Below are 18,726 nucleotides of genomic sequence, written 5' to 3'. Positions count from 1 at the left end.
CTCCAGCAGACCAGGGAGACGGGGAGCAAAGCCACGGAGGACCCAGGCGGCGGGACCGCGGTGCGTCTCGTTCCGCCGCCCGTGTCTTCCTGGTCTGCTGGGGTGGGGGGGCGCAGCTAGTACGCCCCCCCCACCCCAGCAGACTAGGCTTTTCTCCGGACGCCTGTGGCAGAGCAGCTGGGGTGCTGCCGGTTGGTCCCGCAGCGCCGCTCTGGGCGCTACTGGTCCAACCCAGCAGCACCCCAGCTGCTCTGGTCCTGATTCAGCCACTGCTGGTCAGTTTCAGCAGCGGCTGAATCAGGACGCCTGGGGCAGAGCAGATGGGGTGCTGCTGGGTTGGTCCAGTAGTGCCGAGGAGCGGCGCTACTGGAGCAACCCAGCAGCACCCTAGCTGCTCTGCCCCAGGCGTCCTGATTTAGCCGCTGCTGAAACTGACCAGCGCTGACTACAGGAAGCCCGAGGCAGAGTTGCTCTGCCCCGGGCTTCCTGGAATCAGCTGCTGATCAGTTTCAGCAGCAGCTGACTTGGGGACGCTTGGGGTTTTTAAGTTGATTCTGTATGTAAGTCAGAACTGGCGGTAAGTTTCAGCAGCGGCTGAATCTGGACGCCAGTTCCGACTTACATACGGATTCAACTTAAGAACAAATCTACAGTCCCTATCTTGTACGTAACCCGGGGACTGCCTGTAATGGAGAGGAGGGGAACAAAGAGGATGGGGCCCCTCAAGGAAGGGGTGAGGTCTTGGGGAAGGAATGTGATTTTCATGCATTGGTGAGTGTACTTCTTCTTCTCCCCCCCACACACACACTTTTTTTTTTTTGGTTCCTTGAAAAGCTGAAAAGGGTTCCATGGACAAATACAATTGGGAAACACTGGTCTAGACAGTTCAGTAGAAAGAGAGTAGGGAAAGCATACTCGAAGTTCAGGAATCTGTGTAAGAGAAGAAAAAGTAATGTATCCCAGTAGCCTCTAAAATGCTATTGAAAATGGTGGCACAAGTGGAGAAGTGTGACCATAAGAACCTGTCAGTGCCAACTGGAAAAGGGGATTATAAAGATAGTTCGATCCTGGTGTGTGTTACACTTTGGTTCGGTGATGTGATGGGAGCCTCAAGGGTTAAAGCTGACTACCCAGTGAAAACTACTGGATGATGGTGAAACAAATTATTTTTATTAAGTGGAATGATTTTTTCATCAAAACTAACAATTAGCAAATGGTTTTTTTAAATTAGTAATTGCCCAATGCTTTTACAGGGTAGAAAACTCTAAACTTAGCTGTACTTAACTAATTACAAACTTCTTTGATTACAACTCAACCATACCAAATCACTGTCTCTAATTTGCTTAACAAAAATACAAAAACAAAGACAATATAATGATAATAAAAACTTCGTCTAAAGCCAGCGTGTGGAGAGGCGCGGCATAGGCGCGGCCCTCCCCGAGGGCCACGCAGGGTCCTCCGCCCGCCCCTCCGGTTTCCCTCACCCGAGGTCTCGTCCTCTTTGTGCTCCCCAGTTACCCAAGAGCCCTGCCCCGAGTCTGGCAGGGTCTGTCCATGCTCGCCTTACGGCGAGAGGCGTCCGCGTTGGCGCGGGGGGGGGGGGAGAGTAGGGGGGCTCGGGCCCTCCCTCACTCCAAGCCCCGACCCAGGGCCCTAAGGTCTGGGGGATGCGTCAATCCCCTCAGTCCTGGTTGGTGGGGGATGGAACCCCCTAAACACACCAACCCCCCGGGTTCCAGTACCCTGCCCTGGGTCGCTTCCTACCTCCCCGGCTGCCGGGCCGCCGTGTTGACTGGGTCTCAGGGGGTCTATGCAGACGGGGTCCGAGGTGCCTCTGTCAGGGCCTCCTCTTCCCGGCTGCGTGTCAGCCTTCCCCCCTGGTCTCTGGCGGCGGCGCCCTTTTTAAGCGTCCCGCCGCCCTGACGTCCTCCGTAGTGGGGCCGGCCCGCCCACTCCGTGGGGGCGGCTGGCCCGCCAAGGCACCGGCGCAGGTCAGCGCCACGGGCAGTGTCAGCGCCCGGAGCTCTGGCACAGCTGGGGAAGCGGCGGTGGAGTCGGGCACAGCTGATCCGGGCTGCTGCTCGGCCCCGCCCGTGGCAGAACAAGCCGCGTAGGGCAGGAACTGGCGCGGGGCCGCCGCTTCTCCCCAGCAAGCCGGGGACGGCTCCCGGTGAGTGTGGGGCGCGGGGGCTGCCCCGTCACACAGCCCCTGTATGGTTATTTTAGGGCAGCTGGTGGAGTTAGTCATAAATCTACTTTTACAACTTAACAACTCCTGAACTTCTATTTCTAACACTTATACTTAACCTAAATACAACACTATACACAACACAAGATTATACAATTTACACAGTGTGGTTAACAGAACTTAGATACACTTTACAGAATTACACAGTGAAATTAACACAATTTAACTATTAATTAAACCAATAACTAAGACATTTAAGCAATACTTACAAATCCAGCAACGATAACACAAAGACACACTAGAACTCGGAGCATGCTCAGGACTCGTGCACCCCTATATTTGACTTGAAGGGTGGGGAGGCAGCCTCAGGGTGATCAATCCTTTAGCCGGGCAAAAAAAGACACGTGCCCTCAATACACGGAACCTCCGTCAAACAAAGGGATTGAGGGTCTTTTATACAAAAATTCGGTGTCTGATGCCATGCTAGGGTCTGCATTTGGCAGGGCCTGATAGGCTAGTGATGAGGTAGTATGACAATACTGCCCTATAGGAATTTTTGTGATGTATGCGTGATCCCCTCATGGACAGGACCAGATGGGGCATAGTTAGTGTGAGACAGTTGTGTTTTATTACCTTATGTTTTCTTTTTCTCTTGCCTCTAAGACCGGTCAAGCTACGGTCAAATGAGGCTTATCTGTAAATGCAGCTGGGCACTATCTAGTCATGCTCACCTCCCTATTTTCTGGTGCCTTTGAGTTCCAGGATGCCTGTAAGGTCAAATTCCATTCACAAAAACTGCATTGTGCTTCCCATGCTCCTCTGATATCTGGGTTTTGTGTGAGGGGCTTTGTGTGGCAGGATGGGCTATACGCGAAGGCCGTGGACAGAAAAAGCCTGCTTTACAACAGTATGTGCAGTCTAGTTCATTAGAGTACTATGTGGTCTTAAATTAAAGCCACAATCATTGTGAAAAACATATATATCTCTCGTGTGTGTGTGTGTGCGCATGCCCATGTGTACGCATGCACGTGCATACACACATTTATATAATATGAGAGAGATACTGGAAATATGTTCTTATCATTTGAATCAACGTGTTAGTCCCCAGCACAGGTGAAAAACTGGGTTTCCTGCCAGACCAGAGATGTTCACCCATCTTTCTGTTGTAATGTTAATTGGGTATTGTCTCCTTGACAATCTTGAGTGTGTGCCAAATGCAGATGGAGGATTATGAGATTTAACAGGAAAACAGCTGAGGGAAAAGAACCTTGTCTGGGGGTGCACTTGAAAGTGTTACTGGACTATAACTGGAGGATAAAGAAAGCACCTTCTTATCCTGCACCTGGGAAGTAATTGGCTACATTTTTGGAAGCACTACGAAGGGCATTTGTGGTAAGCTGAATTTATGTAGACTTCAGGATAGCCTATTTAGTCTCTAGAAATCTCTAGTAAGCTGCTATTCCATTATCCTTCCTCTTTGTCTCTCAGATTATGACTTTTGATGATAAACTTGTCATTTTCACTGGAAATGTATTTCAGACTTGTGGTATTAAAAATGAACTGTTCCCAAACTGAATCATACAAGCTGGCGTATGTATGCTCTTCCCTTGGGGGCTGTAAAGCTGTTATTTCTGAGAGAAGAATAGGAGATGAATACTACAGGGGAATACTTTGAAGGAACTTGGGGTCTGGCCTCCCAACAGAGGGGGTAAAGGGAACAACTGCCCTGGGGCGCGATGATACAAAAGGGGCCAGAGCCCCTGTCAACCAGAACACCGGGTCACTGCCAAAGTGCAACGCAACTGAAGGCTGGCTGGGAAGAGGGGCATGGCCCTCTCCAGATGGTGCTGAGGACTGCCCAGCCCTAGCTCTGCTCTTCCAGGAATGTGATGCAGGGTCCCCCTCCCACCTGCCCAGAGGCCTGGCAAGGCTGTCAGCCCAAGTCTCGCTATTGTTAACCTGCAAGACGAAGTAAGGGCTGGCATAGAATACTAGGACTGGAAGGGACCTCAAGAAGTCGTCGAGTCCAGTCCCCTGCCCTCATGGCAGGACCCAGTACTGTCTAGACCAGTGGTCCCCAAACTTTTGGGGCTGCCGGGCACCCGGGGGCGGAGCCATCCATATGCTACGTGCCCAGTGCCGGTGCCACCCATGCGCTGCACTCCCGGGGCCGGCGCCGCTCCTGTGCCGCACGCCCTGGAGCCGGCATCACCCACCTGCCGCACACCCGGGGCTGGCGCCATGCCTGTGCCGTGTGCCCAGGGGCTGGCACTGCCCATACGCCACGAGCCCGGTGCCGCCACAGCCGTTGCGCTGTGCACCCAGGGGTGGGGCCGCCCATACGCCGCCTGCCTGGTGCCAGCACCACCCATGTGCTGCACTCCTGGGGCCAGCGCCGCTCCTGTGCCACGTGCCCGGGGCGGGAATGCTCATACACCATGCGCCTGGGGCCGGCACAGCCCATGTACTGCGCACCCGGGGGTGGGGCTGCCCATACGCCGTGCGCCCAGGGGCCTGTACCGCCCATACGCCGCATGTCCGGGGCTGGTAGAGCCCTTGCACCGTGCACCCGGGGGCGGGGCCACCCATACGTTGCACACCCAGGGGCTGGCCCCGCCCATGCATCACGTGCCCAGGGGCGGGGCTGGCCCCGATCACTCGGCGGGCGCACAGAAATGGCCCGGCAGGCGCCATGGTGCCCGTGGGAACCGCATTGTGGACCACTGGTCTAGACCATCTCTGATAGACATTTGTCTAACGTACTCTTAAATATCTCCAGAGATGGAGATTCTACAACCTCTATGGGCAATTTATTCCAGTATTTAACCTCCCTGACAGTTAGGAAGTTTTTCCTAATGTCCAATTTAAACCTCCCTTGCTGCAGTTTAAGCCCATTGCTTCTTGTTCTATCCTCAGGGGCCAAGATGAACAAGTTTTCTCCCTCCTCCTTATGACACCCTTTTAGATACCTGAAAACTGCTATAATGTCCCCCCTCAATCTTCTAGTTTCCAAACTAAATAAGCCCAATTCTTTGTCTTCCTTCATAGGTCATGTTCTCTAGACCTTTAATCATTCTTGTTGCTCTTCTCTGGACCCTCTCCAATTTCTCCACATCTTTTTTGAAATGTGATGCCCAGAACTGGACACAATACACTAACTGAGGCCTAACCAGCGCAGAGTAGAGCGGAAGAATGACTTTTCGTGTCTTGCTCACAACACTCCTGTTAATGCATCCTAGAATCATGTTGGCTTTTTTTGCAACAGCGTCACACTGTTGACTCATATTTAGCTTGTGATCCACTATAACCCCTAGATTCCTTTCTTCCTAGACATTCTTTCTTCCTAGACTTCTTCCTAGACAGTCGCTTCCATTCTGTATGTGTGAAACTGATTGTTCTTTACATAGTATAGCCCTGTCAGGGCTGACTGTCAGTTACCTCTTTACCTTATCGCAGATGGTCCGACTCGAGACAACGGTGAGGCAGTTTCAACCAGTGATGTTTGTTTATGTTGCTAAGGGCCTCCATAGCAACATAAACAAATTGTGAAATAATTAGGTCTAAGGACTTGAGGTATGAGAACTAGATAGCAGTGGTGTTTCCTGCTGGAATCTGCCTGTGGATGTTTACGCCCCTAAGAAAGGAATAATTATAAGACGGCCAAAAGGCACTGATCCGGGGAACAGTCTCACCTGTGGACCTAGGTCGTGTGGGTGCCCAGGAACTCACCACGCTGGAGCAGTGCCTGCTGCTAGCCCTTGAGAATATGGACGGAGGGTCCGGGACTGTCTGTAGCAAAAGGGGCGTAAACATTGGATTCTTTCTTGCTTGCCTGACTGCTTGCTTGCTTGCTTGCTTAATTGCTTGCTTCTCCACAGTGAGAAGCACATATTTAGTAACACGTGAAGGCTGTGAGGCGTAATATGCCGTGGCAATAAAACCTCTTATATTTATGCACCCGGTGTGGCTTTGCTGAGTGTATCCGAGCCTTGTTAGAATGACAAACCTAGAGGAAGCTGTTTAGTGGCTAACAGGCTGCAGGTATCAAGAAGCTGACACTCAGGCAGAAGCAAATCCCTGTCTCACTGGAGAGAGAGGGTAACAGCGTGACTCATGGTAATGGGCATTCAGAGAATCATCGTCTTCTGTGTTTGTAACGGTTTTTTGTATCTCTTGTATCAGTTGATGATGCCATACCTTGAGATATTAAGTGTGTCATAACTGTACCTGATGCAGTGAGGAATTCTAAACACAGGTCTTGGGAGATAAATAAGAGGAACTAATTTTCATCTTTTCTTTGCAACACCGTGACTCTTTTTAAGTTGATATGGAATGATATTTGATTGGTTAGCTATGTTAATAGATTAATCAGAAGGGTTCATGCAGTAAACAAACAATATTTAATGTATGCCATTTACCATGGAGACAGCACATTTCTTCTTCTTGAAATAATTTTTTCTCTAATTTTAACTGTCTGTGGAAGTCAGATGTTTGTGATGGAAATCTTGACATGACTATGGTTTGCTTTTGCTTTAGATAAACTCAGAAGAAGCATGCCTAACTTAGCTCGGATGCCAAGTACTCCCACCATTAATAACAATGCTAGCTCTCCAGTCTCTGTGAGGAACAGTCAAAGTTTTGATTCCAACTTACATGGAGCCGGTAATGGTATTTCCAAAATACAGTCCTGCAGTAAGTATATGTCTTCTTCTGCTCCTTGCTGTCCTGCAACCTACTTCTTTCTGCAGCTGTGAAATATTTTATCCAAAGCTGTAGGTGGTGCTTTGACTTCACACCCTCAGATGTCATAGCCCAAGTGGCAGCATCTATAGAACAATTTATTTTTAGTGACCTGCTAGCATGAGTTTGTGGACCCAGGCTGGGAGGCTTGTTCCCAGGTGCTGAATGGTCATAAGATCAGTGACTCTTAACCTTTCCAAACTACTGTGATCTTTTCAGGAATCTGATCTGTCTTGCATGCCCCATGTTTCATCTCACTTGGAAACTTCTTGTTTACAAAATCAGCCACAGCACACTGTTATCGAAAAATTGCTTACTCTTATTTTACCGTATAATGATAAAAATAAAACAATTAGAATATAAATATTGTACTTTTTATTTCAGTGTATAAATATATAGAACACGATAAACAAGTCATTGTATGAAACTATAGTTTTACTGATTTCACTAGTGCTTTTTTATATAGCCTGTTGTAAAACTAGGAAGATATCTGGAAGACCTGATGTACACCTAGCCTGGTTTAGAAACAATACCTTAGGGCTACGTCTACACTGCAGGCTTCTTGCGCAAGAATTGTTTTGCACAAGAATTCTTGCAGAAGAGTGTGTCCACTCTGCCATGACCTTTTGCGCAAGAGCGTCCATGGCAGTGTGGACGCTCTCTTGTGCAAGAAAGCTCTGATAGCCATTTTAGCTATAGGGGTTTCTTGCGCAAGAAATCCATGTTGCCTGTCCACACTGCCTTCTTGCGCAAGAGCTCTTGTGCAAAAAGGCTTATTCCTCATGGGGAGAGGAATAACTCTTGCTCAAGAAGCCCTCTTTTTCTGACACTGTACTGTAAATTTACTTGCGCAAGAATGTGCGTCAGTGTAGCGCTCTGCAAGTTTTTGCGCATGAACAGCTGTTCTTGTGCAAAAAGCCTTCAGTGTGGACATAGTCTAGGTGTTTTAAATGAATGATGCCCTTTTGGTGTTTAGTTTCTATCTCATGGATCATAAAATCCACAAGATGCACACAAGAGGGCAGAGTTGTGTAGAGAATCCATATAAAGCTTGTGGATCTTTCAGCACTGATTTAAATAATAGTTTGTGTAACACTGCATGTAGAAAGTGCTGTTATATTCATGACGCTTTTTATAACTTTTGGCTATTTTTATTCATGAAACATAGACCTATACAAATGTTTTTTGTAATGCCAAAACAATTGTGTTAGTATGGGAAAAGTAGCATTGATAATGACTGACTTTTTAGTGATAAGGGAAAATAATCTTCTACTATATATTTGAGTGAGTCTGTCTGGGCATGAGTGAGTCTGTTCAAGAACTCCTCCTAAATGGTAAGAACTACGGCCACTAAATTCGGAATGCAGCAGCTTCCTCTTACCATAACTTAAACCAAGGTAAAGGGTTGGTTGTGCCAGGAACATGGGATTTGCCCAGAATGGGATTACTTCTTATAAAATCCAAAAGAAAAGAGACATAATCACCAAGCAGGTGAAAAGGGCTGGCTGGGGGGCACACCCCTCCCCTGCTGGAATTGCCCCAGCCCCAAGCTTCCCACTCCCCAGGAGCCCTTGAGGAAGGATATGTAAGCTCCCTGCCTCCCCCTGATTCATATGGAACATTGCTGGCTGTTCCCCTTCATAAGGGAACCAGGGGAAAGTGCACAGTTTGCTGTATTGCTCACTCTGGATGGGGAGTGCAGGAGGCAGACAAACCTGGACCTGCCCTTCCTAGCCGGGGGACATGCACAGCCAGAGGAGGGATAGTCTGGTGGAGCTGCAACAACTATGGAGAGGCACTTGTCACCTGGCTTCAAGCTGCTGCAGTGAGAGACAGCTGGGGTTGTCTTCTCTCCCTGGGGCAGCTTGCATACTGAACCCCTCATGCTCAGAGCACTGATTGAAATGAAGAAAAACAAAAATTAGTTGAGTTAAGGACCCAACCAATGAGGATCTTATTTTGTGCGGTAGGGGATAGGGATGTGAATGGATAACCAGTTACCCAGTAAGCATCACCCTTTTAATGCAGTGGCCAGCTGCAAGTGCAGGGTTGGCTGGGAGTCAGTAGCCTCATAGTGGGATGGGAAGAGGGCGGGAAGGGCTGCCAGCTCCCAACCCGTGCAAATGCCAGAAGTGGCAGCCTCTCCCCCCACTGCTAATTCCCCCCTGTGTGAGGCTAATGACTCCTAGGCTGCCTGTGCTGGGAGCCAGCAGCCCCCTCCACTGCTGCTGCCCCCTCCAGCATTTCTGTGGGGCTGGAGCAGCCACTGCTGGAGAGACTGCTCCAGCCTGCCCTGTTTAATCAGTTAAATGTTAAGTCAAACTAATTAAATGGGATTTTACATCCCTAATAGGGAGCCATCTGCTGGCAAAAGCTTTGCAACATATTTACTGTATATTTGAGATTAAAAGAAAAATTTGAGTTAAGAACCTGAGCAACACTGGGTAAATCTTCTAGTAAATTACAAGTTCAGCTAATCTATTATGTTAAAACTTTAATTACATTAGAGAATTATAGTTTGTTGTTACCTAGAATCATTTCAGAGCAAAAGAGGAGCGAGAAGTAGAGAATAGGATTTTTGTCTGATGCTCTTATTTTTCTTTGGTAGTAGAGTTTTTAAATTTTTACTTACACACTGCAACTGTTAGTCCAGTTTATTTGTATTAGATCTAAATGTTTAACTTGTTTACAGCTGGTTTGATTAAAACAAAGATGCACCACTGTACAGACTTTTTAGAAATAAGTGCTAATACTTGGTACTATGTGTTATGTGCTGACATTGTGTACTTCTTTTGTTACCACCCAGTTCCATCTCCAGGACAACTTCAGCACAGAGTCCATAGCGTGGGACATTTTCCTGTGTCTGTCAGACAGCCTCTCAAAGCTACGGCTTATGTAAGCCCGACTGTACAAGGCAGCAGTAGTATTCCCTTATCCAGTAACTTACAGTTATATTCTAATACTGGAATCCCAATGCCAAACAAGACTGCGAATCCTGGGACTGTAGGACGTAGTGCTCTTCCAAGACCCTCATTAGCCCTAAGTGGGAGTAGCATACCCAGAAGTAAAATTGCACAGCCAGTTCGAAGGTAAGAGAATTCTCTTTATTAATGCAAAGAGTTAAATGCATCTCATTTACATGTGGCTAGCTTTGGCTTTGGAGACGCTTTGGCTTTGGAGACTCTTCTCTTTCTTTCTTTCTTTCTTTCTTTTTTTTTTTTTAAGAAGTCTGAATTAAGGCTTTTAAACAGTATTTCCTTTACAGGTTACTGATGCTGCACAGAATTCTGTCCTCTCTGTACATGCCTTTCTCTCTCCAATAAAAACTGCCCACTCATAAACCCCAATGAACCTAACAATTAACTAAACTTACATAGTGATAACCACTCAGTAGTGTTAAGTAATCACAGCCTCCCCTCTCCCAACCTTGTTTAAAATAATAGCTTGTGCAATGTGCCTCGAAGGTAATTGAGCAAATGGTGTGAGCAAATTCCAGTGTCCCAGAGTCTCCCCAGAGAATGGCTTGCTGAGAGCTCCCTCTTTTTTAAAGCAATGGGGTTGCACTTCTGACTGCAGCTGTGGCAGGATGGCTCGGTGAAAGATATGGTGTGTCAGGTAGCTAGGTTCCACACCTTCTGGGGCTGTGTAGGTCATGACCAATACCTTTTAAATTCCAGACTGCAGAAACCAGTAAGCAATTAGTGCAGATCCAGAGCCCTAATGTCATTTGCTCCGAGATAAATGTACGAGCTGCTAAATTCTGGACCTACATACGTTTCCAAATGGTTTTAAGGGATAGCCCATGTAGAGCAACAGAATAAGCTTAAGTAAGACTGTGATGTGATCATCCTACACCAGGTGCAGATCTAAAATAAACCTTAAATTATGAACTCTTATGACTGATGGGGGGGATGGATTCCCTCAGATACTTTTGCCGTCTCTTACAGCTGCTTCCTACAGTTCACAGTATATCACCTTGATCTTGTTTGACGTAGGCTTTGGCCACTTTACTCTGATCCATGCCCAAATCTCAACTAGATATTGTCTAGATCCAGAAAAACACCGCTGATTCACAGTTTTCCGTTAGTGTTTTTATTTACACTCGTAATTCCACTGTTTGGCTGAGTGTTGGTACAAAGGAGATGTGAAGAAAAAAGAACTGTTTCCTTTTCAGTGAAGCATATACCATTAGATTTACAATGTAGCCTTTGTTTGCTTCTTTGTTCCCTGCTGGATTCTCTCTCTCTTTTCTAGAATAGAAACTGAAATAGGTCTGTCACAGGGCAAGTAAACTTCTCATTCTGGAGGTAGGGCAAGGACACAGTTAAATCAATATGGCTGCCCTTAGCCTTAGAGCTGCATGGTTCAGTGGCCAGACTCACTAGGGCACCTGTTGGCTGCAGGGAAGTGCTGCCTAGTGGCCATAGTCAATAGGAAAGGGTTTGGTGGGCTGCCCCTCAAAGAGGATGGAGGGATACAGTGACCAGGGTCCTCCTCACTCCATGAGGTCCTAGCATAGGGCCTGGGAAATGACAGATGGGTTCACCACTAAGTCAGTGGGGAATCCACATGCCGACTGCTCCAGGAGCATTGGCTGGTCCCTCTCTGGGCTACTTCCTACTGTGATTCCTGCAATTGATCTTGGGGGTGTCTGTAATTTCCCTGGGGTATCCACAGGTACCTGGCTGTTTGTCCGGGTCTCGGTATTTCCTGCTGTCACAATCCAGAATCCTGGCTGTTCCTCAGATGGAGCTGGCAAAGTCCATCCTTGTTCCTCTGTGGTCAGCACAGACTGAGCTAGGCTGCTCCCTTTTTATACTGCAGCCACAGTTGGAGCATGCCCAGCAAGAGCAAGGGGGCATGGCTCTTGCCACCAAGAATGCTTTCTTATCCTTTTCATCCCTAGTGTGGTGCAAGTACGCCCCATCACAAGGTTTTTTTGTCTTCTTGTTTTCTTTCCCCCAACTTCACATTCTCTTTTTTAACTCAGTTTCCTAAGGCATGCAAAACTTCAGGACAGAAGATGTTAAAGTATGAGTTGCTAAAGTTGCTGAAGCCATGGTTGTCAGTAGTATTGGCAGCTAGAATTGACTAGCAAAGGATACTCTTAAACGGAGATGAGTCACCCATATTGTATGAAGATACTGCTTACTAAAATCAGCTACAAAATCAAACAAACAGAATTCTTGATTAAATACTTTGAACACAATTAAATAAATTAATAAGAAAATATAAAAAAACAAAGCAGCACAGATGTGTAACCAGTCTATGTATTGTTATAATTCTTACTCTCTTTTACCTCTTTCCATGCTTATATCCTATCATGTTAGCTCTGTGTCTAAATGGAAAGCCTAATTAATTAGATTTATTTTGACCAAAAGCAAGAGAGGAAGACTGTGCAAAAGAATTACCTAAGACAGAAGTGTGGTAACTTTTCCTGGCCTACCAGTACTGGCTTCATGCTGTATGACCCTAGCTGTTGAGTCTTCACCTATCCCTGCTAAGCAAATAGCCTGCCACAAGTACTTTGAGCCTTCCCTTTGTTGGCCCTTAGAGGAAGTTTAATGGCCTTCTGTCTCCTCCCAGGTTTCTTTGAGGGGAGTAAGCATTTGGCTGAACTGCTTTCCCTCTCAGCCCCTCATGGAGAAGAAGCTGGGTTGCTTGCTTTCTGCCTTACAGCCAGTATGTTTTATGTAAACAATCATTTTTGAGAAAATAAAAGCATCTCTTTCCTACTTACAAAATATGTAAATGCTTTTAGCGCTGCTAGCAGGCTGTTAGTTATGGCAGTAGCTTTTCCTTTGAGAGAGCTCTAAGTGATTAGTTTCATTATACAAAGTGCCATTTTATAGTTCTGCATCTTTTCTAATACTGTTGACAGTTGAAATAATGTGGTGTAGCTCAACTGTACGCTACAGTAGTTGGTTAGCCCTCTCTCTCCTACCTAGCCCCAATGGTTCACATAATTTACTCTAAATTTCAGCCCTTCTTTTCTGCCTTGTTGCAACATAAACTGGGAATTAATGGTGTTGGAAATGCTTAAGCTGCCAGGAAGAGCTTGTGTGTAAGGGATACATTTTCTTTTCTGGTGCCCTAAGGCTCTATCAAAGGACCCAGAAGGGAGCAGGGAACCCTACGGTGTTGGACACTGAGAGGGAGAAAAGTGTGTGAGAGAAGCCAAACGGGGTTATGAAAGTAAAGAAAACTGACGGAAGCTCAGTTCCACCTCTTAGTAATGATATAGGGAGAGCTCTTGCTGTTTCAGCCTACTGCAAATGACCAGAACCACTGTCTGCAGAGCAAAGCAAAAATAAATATTCATGTCTGCTGTTTACTTATTGATTTAATCTTTCTTGCAGCAGGCTGCCCCCTTCATGCATCTCAGGGTTCCTGACATGAGAGGAGGCTGCAGATTCAGCAATAGTTGTGGCTAGTGGGGGAGCAGGAAAGGGAGAGAATCAGGATCTGAGAGGATGAAAACTGACTTTTCAGGCTATGACTCCCCCAGTGCTTGTTGCTGGTGGCTCTCTTGGCAGATTTCAAATCACCATATCCACTGACATTTCCAGCCTCACCCCTGGGATGCAGCCTCCTAGCCCCCTCCCCCATTTAATTTTAGCAAAGTGATGTAATCAAAATATGGGATTTGTAAAATGTATATAGCCTCCATGAAATGGTTAAAAAAGCAGATCGAGCAGAGTTGGATACAGTGTCAGGCTACTTGTTCCAGGCAGGTTCTCTTTAAATCTCATTTTAAGTAGCTGTCTTCAGTCATATTTGAAGATTTGAGGAATAGTTAATTGCTAAGGAATTAATAATAAATATCTGTTATTTAACTATCGGTTGCATTATGCCGCTAATGTTGCCCAGCTTTTCTTTTTTGATGAAGTTTTTAAAACTTGGAATAAGCCAGTTTCAGGAAGATTCTCTCTTCAGGGACAATATGCTGCCATTGACAGAAAAAAACCCCATACTGATATTTTTCAAATGCATATTGAGCACAACATTTTATGTGGGGGAATATACCCATATCCCTCTGTTTTTAAGCTGAAATTATTTTTTGCAGTTTGTTTGTATTGACACACACACTATTGTTTCTGGTAACAGAAACGTATTTGCACTGATTTTTAATCCTATTGCAAGTTGGACCTGACCAGTCCTGAATCAGGGGATTTGCTGGACCAGGGGCGATCGCTCCTCTCATGACCCCTGCTGCCCCTATACTAGGGTTCCAGCCCCTGCCACTTGCCCAACCAGGACTCCTCAAGCTGGGGCTCCCTGGCTGAAGCTGGAGCTGGTGCTTCTTGCCTGCCACTGGAGCTCCACAGCCGGAGCTGTAGCACCCTGGCTGAGACCAGCCTGCTGGGACCAGAACTCCCCTCCATGTTGCCCACCCCTGACGTAGGGATTCCAGCTGAGTTGACATCCCCTGCTGCAGGCTCCTGATTTCCCTGTTCCTGGGCTCTTTGGCGGATGTTGCTGGACCAGAGGGTCCCAGTTTAAGGAGCTACAACCTGTAGTGCTGCAGAACCAAAATAGTTATGAGAGAGGGAGGGAGGTTTTGTTTGATCTTGTGTATCGCCAACAGAATTGTTACTAAGTCCCCAGCCTGTCCCACCTGTGTGAACTTCCTAAAAGAGGTGAGATTGCACAGGAGAGGGCTGCCTTTGCAGATCTTTTTCAATACTGGTGTTAGTGAGAAGGATGTAGTTTTTGTGCCTTGTGGGGAGAACAGTGGGGAGAGGGCTAAAACAAGAAATGAGCCTTTTTTTCTTTATATGTGGAGAAGACTAGGATGAACAGGGCAAAATATTGAAGAAAAGAGAAGAGTTGATGAGTCGGAAAAGAAGGATTGACAGGATTTACCTTTTTATGCCAGACCATACTGTTCCTGTGTCAAGTCAAAAGAGCCACACCCTCTGGTTTAGGATTGAAATATTGCTCCCATCGAAGTCATTAGCAAAACTCCCACTGACTTCAGTATGGGTAGGATTTCACCCCAGGTCCTTAGTTCTGCCATTTATAAAATATTAGCATAGAGATGAAAGTGTGCCGTGGAAGAATGTGCATGCATGTACCTATGGGATCCCCTACAAGGCAAGCTTCATTATATAGATGACTAATATATACCTTCCTGTTCTCTTGCCTGAAATATGGCTTTTTTTTTTAAACAGCTTTCTTCAGCCTCCAAAGCCTCTTTCTTCTCTTAGTACTCTACGAGATGGAAACTGGAGAGATGGCTGCTATTGATGTCAGCTGCCCCTGAACAACGGAAAAGAAATAATGTGGTTTCTATTACCCAGCGGGCTGGGTAGCTATGTCACAGGAAGGGAGGGTCCCACAACACTGTTTTCCATTGAATTTTAATATGTAAGAATATCCATATACCCTGTCACTTTTTAAAAATGAACATTAAAAACTAAATATTGCACTTAGTCATTTGCCTGGAAAACTGCAGTGTTAACAAACAGTTGCAGTATTGTCATTTAGAACTTAAGAATTTTTTATAAATGTTCAAACTACCGGACTTACTTTCTTTGAGAGAACTAAAAAATGCCACTATTTCAAACAGCTTTGTCATATAATAGGGTAATTTATTCAGTGTACTTTGTAAAGATATTATGCATTTTGTTGCAAATTTGGGGGCCTACATTATGCACTTGGATTTTTTTTAAGTGTTTCTGAGAATTTTATTTTTTGCACTTAATTTCTTTCACATTTGCTTGAACAACACAGAGAGTTTAATTTTTGTGTGTGCCATAAATAATATTTTTCTGGTAATGCACTATTTTTTAGCACTAGGAACATATCCTTTCAAAAACATACCATGGGCAATATTTAAAAAGTAATATTTATGTTCCAGAAGCACAAAAAAGTAGCATTCACTGGAAACTGCCATACATAATTTTGTTTTTCATCCATTTATTCAAATGTTAATTTATTATCATAGTGTTTTGTATTTATAATGGCAGGACAAACCACATTTCACTTAAAAGGTGCAATGGTCACTAAATTACAGTTAGTTTTTCAATACTTTGTTACAAAAAAAATAAAACTGTAATGTTTTAATAATGGTTGCTTATGGGAAATGAATGAATTTTAATGCAAATAAATCTTTTTGATAGACCTTTTACAAATCCAATTGCACTAATCTATGCTTTCTTATAATGGCATATGATTTAATATTTGATTACAACTGTGTATACTGCTGTTTTGGAATGTTTCAGAAATAAAGACTCTATTTCAGCAATATCATGCTGTGCTTGAGTATGCAATGTAAGCACTGTGTTTGTACTTGTTTTTTTTCCTATCCATGGCATAACATATTACAAAAGCTACTGAAAGTTTTATTCAGCCTTGAGAACTCTTTGCAAAATGCAGGACAATGTAGCACTTTAAAGACTAACAAGATGGTTTATTAGATGATGAGCTTTCGTGGGCCAGACCCACTTCCTCTTTGAAGAATATACAAAGACAGTAAAAATTGAATTTCTTAGCCAAATTTTGTCTAGAAAACAGACACATTTGTATTGCCTTAACATTACTTTTGGAAAATATAAAATCTCTTGAAACAAAGCAGTGTCTGCAAGTACACTTTTTATAATTGTCAAAATAGAGTCAGTGCTCTGAATAGAGTGATTCCATTCTGCAACTATGGAATTTGTCTCAGAAATATACATCAGAAAATCTGGCTCTAATTTGCTTAGAAATTTATACTTGTGAGTAAAATATACCGAATGTGAATGTAAGAAACTGATCAAGGCATGCCTTCGTACTGCCAAATACAGTAGCTCACAGGTGCAAAATCCATTTTAACTATTACAAATCCCAAATCATCCTACAGAATGTAAGATCTAGCATGGAAATTTTGGGCTCCAAAAGTACATATTTTGAAAAACAGAAAATATTGAAACTATTTGTAAGACATTACTTTATAGAAGTGGGTAACAAAATATATCTGTGTTTTAAAAATGTGGTGTAGAAATTCCCTTACAAATGGTAATACTTCTGTTGTACACAAGAGGACAGTGTGCGCCCTGAAAATGCTTTATTTTTATTAGGTAAACCTTGTGTGTTGCCTAGACTTTTAGTTTGAACTTCATGCTTTTTTTCCCCAATGCTGTTTATATGATGATAGCAAGTTAGTTTCTCTGAGATTATGATTTGGATTAAAAAAAACACACTAGAGTATGTGTAGAGAACTGGAGAAACAAGTATCACCATTATTATGAAAGTTACTAGCTCAGAGAAAGTGGCATTAGGACACTGTTTTTTCAAATATCTTGAACTGCTCAAAGTTTATTTAACACTTGCAGTTTAGTAATGCATCCTTTGCTCACATAAGAGCTCTCTAACCTTATAAAACTATTGCTTCCTAGTTACAGGTAGTCCTCCTATGTCTTTTCTGATGCTGCCAAATAATAATCACAAACAAATCCAGGTTGCAAAGATTTAGATTTATTCTAATCCACAGAAGCTAGCATTACTGTTTTTTCCCTGTATCTGGGAAAGCTGGAATCTTCTGTGAAACTAGTAATGACTAACCAGATATTGAAGAGTTTACAATTGTGACAAGATGCTTCACCATAGCAACCCTCAGGAAGCTAAATGCATGAGATCTGCAGTGCAAAACCACCTCTGTCACTCTTAATTTTGCTTGAGTCATAATCTCCCCCAGGCTACACAGAATGCTAACAGCTTGACTGCGCACAGTGCTTGCCTTCTTAAAAAGTCAACATTTACCAACATACCACAGTTGTTGCCTATTCTAGGTAAGGGAAAGTAGTTTGGCATCTTGGTAAATGTTGTACATTTTTGATTGATGAATGTTATACATTTTTATTATGAATAGTTGTGTATATAAAATTTTGTGATATGTTTGTCTCATGATAGGAGGTATTAATTGCCAATTTCAAGTGAGTTTTTTGCAATATGTGTTATCCCTTTATGTTTAACAATCTGAGCCACAATGTTTGTGGCTATCACACTTTAGTTACCTTTGCCAGACACAAAGAAGAGCTCTGTGAAGCTCTAAATCTTGTCTCTCTCACTGACTGCCATTGGGCCAATAAAAGTTATCACCTTCCCCACTTGCCTCAGTGTTCAACTAGGAAATGAAGATAGTATGCACACGCTTAAAAAATCTTTTTGTTATATTTAATCGCAGGACAGGAAACATATTATTAATAGAAAATTTTTGGTAAGAAAGTGCTGTCGCCAATGGAATTTACTGTAGCCCCCTCAAAAATTAGGCCATTAGAGAGACTTAATCAGTGCAGAACTAATGGTAGAATTAAACTTGAGAATATTTTTTATATATCACACTCTGTTCACAACAGGTAACCAACTGGAGCACACTTGTATTCCATGATATAACCAGGCTGGCAATTAGTTCTGGGCACAATTCAAGTATTAGATTAGACCCGTGGTCCCCAACACAGTGCCCGCGGGCACTATGGCGCCCGCGGGGGCATTCATGTGCACCCGCCACGTGCTCGGGGCTGGCCTGGCCCTGGGCACGTGGCGCATGCACAGTGCCGGAGCCGGCTCCAGGCACATGGTGAGCGCCGGCCCCGGCCCCGGGCGCTTGGAGGAGGAGGAGGGGGGGTGCCGCCCCCGGCGCTTGGAGGAGGGGGGTGCCGGCCCCGGGCGCGGCTATGGGGGGGGGGCGCGCGGCTATGGGGGGGCCCCGCCCCCTGGTGCCCGGCAACCTCCACCGGTTGGGGACCATTGGGTTAGACCTATCAAACCCTACATTTCTCTTGGCTACCTGAGAGATTGTCGTCGCCTTGTGTGCT

At 44.9% G+C, this 18,726-nt stretch overlaps 1 protein-coding gene across 2 annotated transcripts in view; it reads left to right on the top strand.

Moving 5' to 3' along the window:
* Positions 1 to 16,208, top strand: part of SLAIN1 (SLAIN family member 1) — a 65,644-nt gene extending 49,436 nt beyond the window's left edge. For both annotated transcript variants that reach the window (XM_006116450.5, XM_014570166.4), the window contains 3 exons: positions 6,725 to 6,880; positions 9,735 to 10,017; positions 15,103 to 16,208. In XM_006116450.5, the coding sequence (XP_006116512.3) occupies positions 6,725 to 6,880; positions 9,735 to 10,017; positions 15,103 to 15,178 (515 nt within the window). In that variant the 3' untranslated portion in view covers positions 15,179 to 16,208. The remainder of the gene's footprint in view (positions 1 to 6,724; positions 6,881 to 9,734; positions 10,018 to 15,102) is intronic.
* The last annotated feature ends 2,518 nt before the right edge of the window (positions 16,209 to 18,726 follow it).

The sequence above is a fragment of the Pelodiscus sinensis genome, chromosome 1 (assembly GCF_052426305.1).
Source record: "Pelodiscus sinensis isolate ZL-2025 chromosome 1, ASM5242630v1, whole genome shotgun sequence".
Classification (NCBI taxonomy): Eukaryota; Metazoa; Chordata; order Testudines; family Trionychidae; genus Pelodiscus; species Pelodiscus sinensis.
The sequence above is the reverse complement of the archived record's forward strand: the minus strand, read 5'-3'. Positions and strand labels throughout refer to the sequence as shown.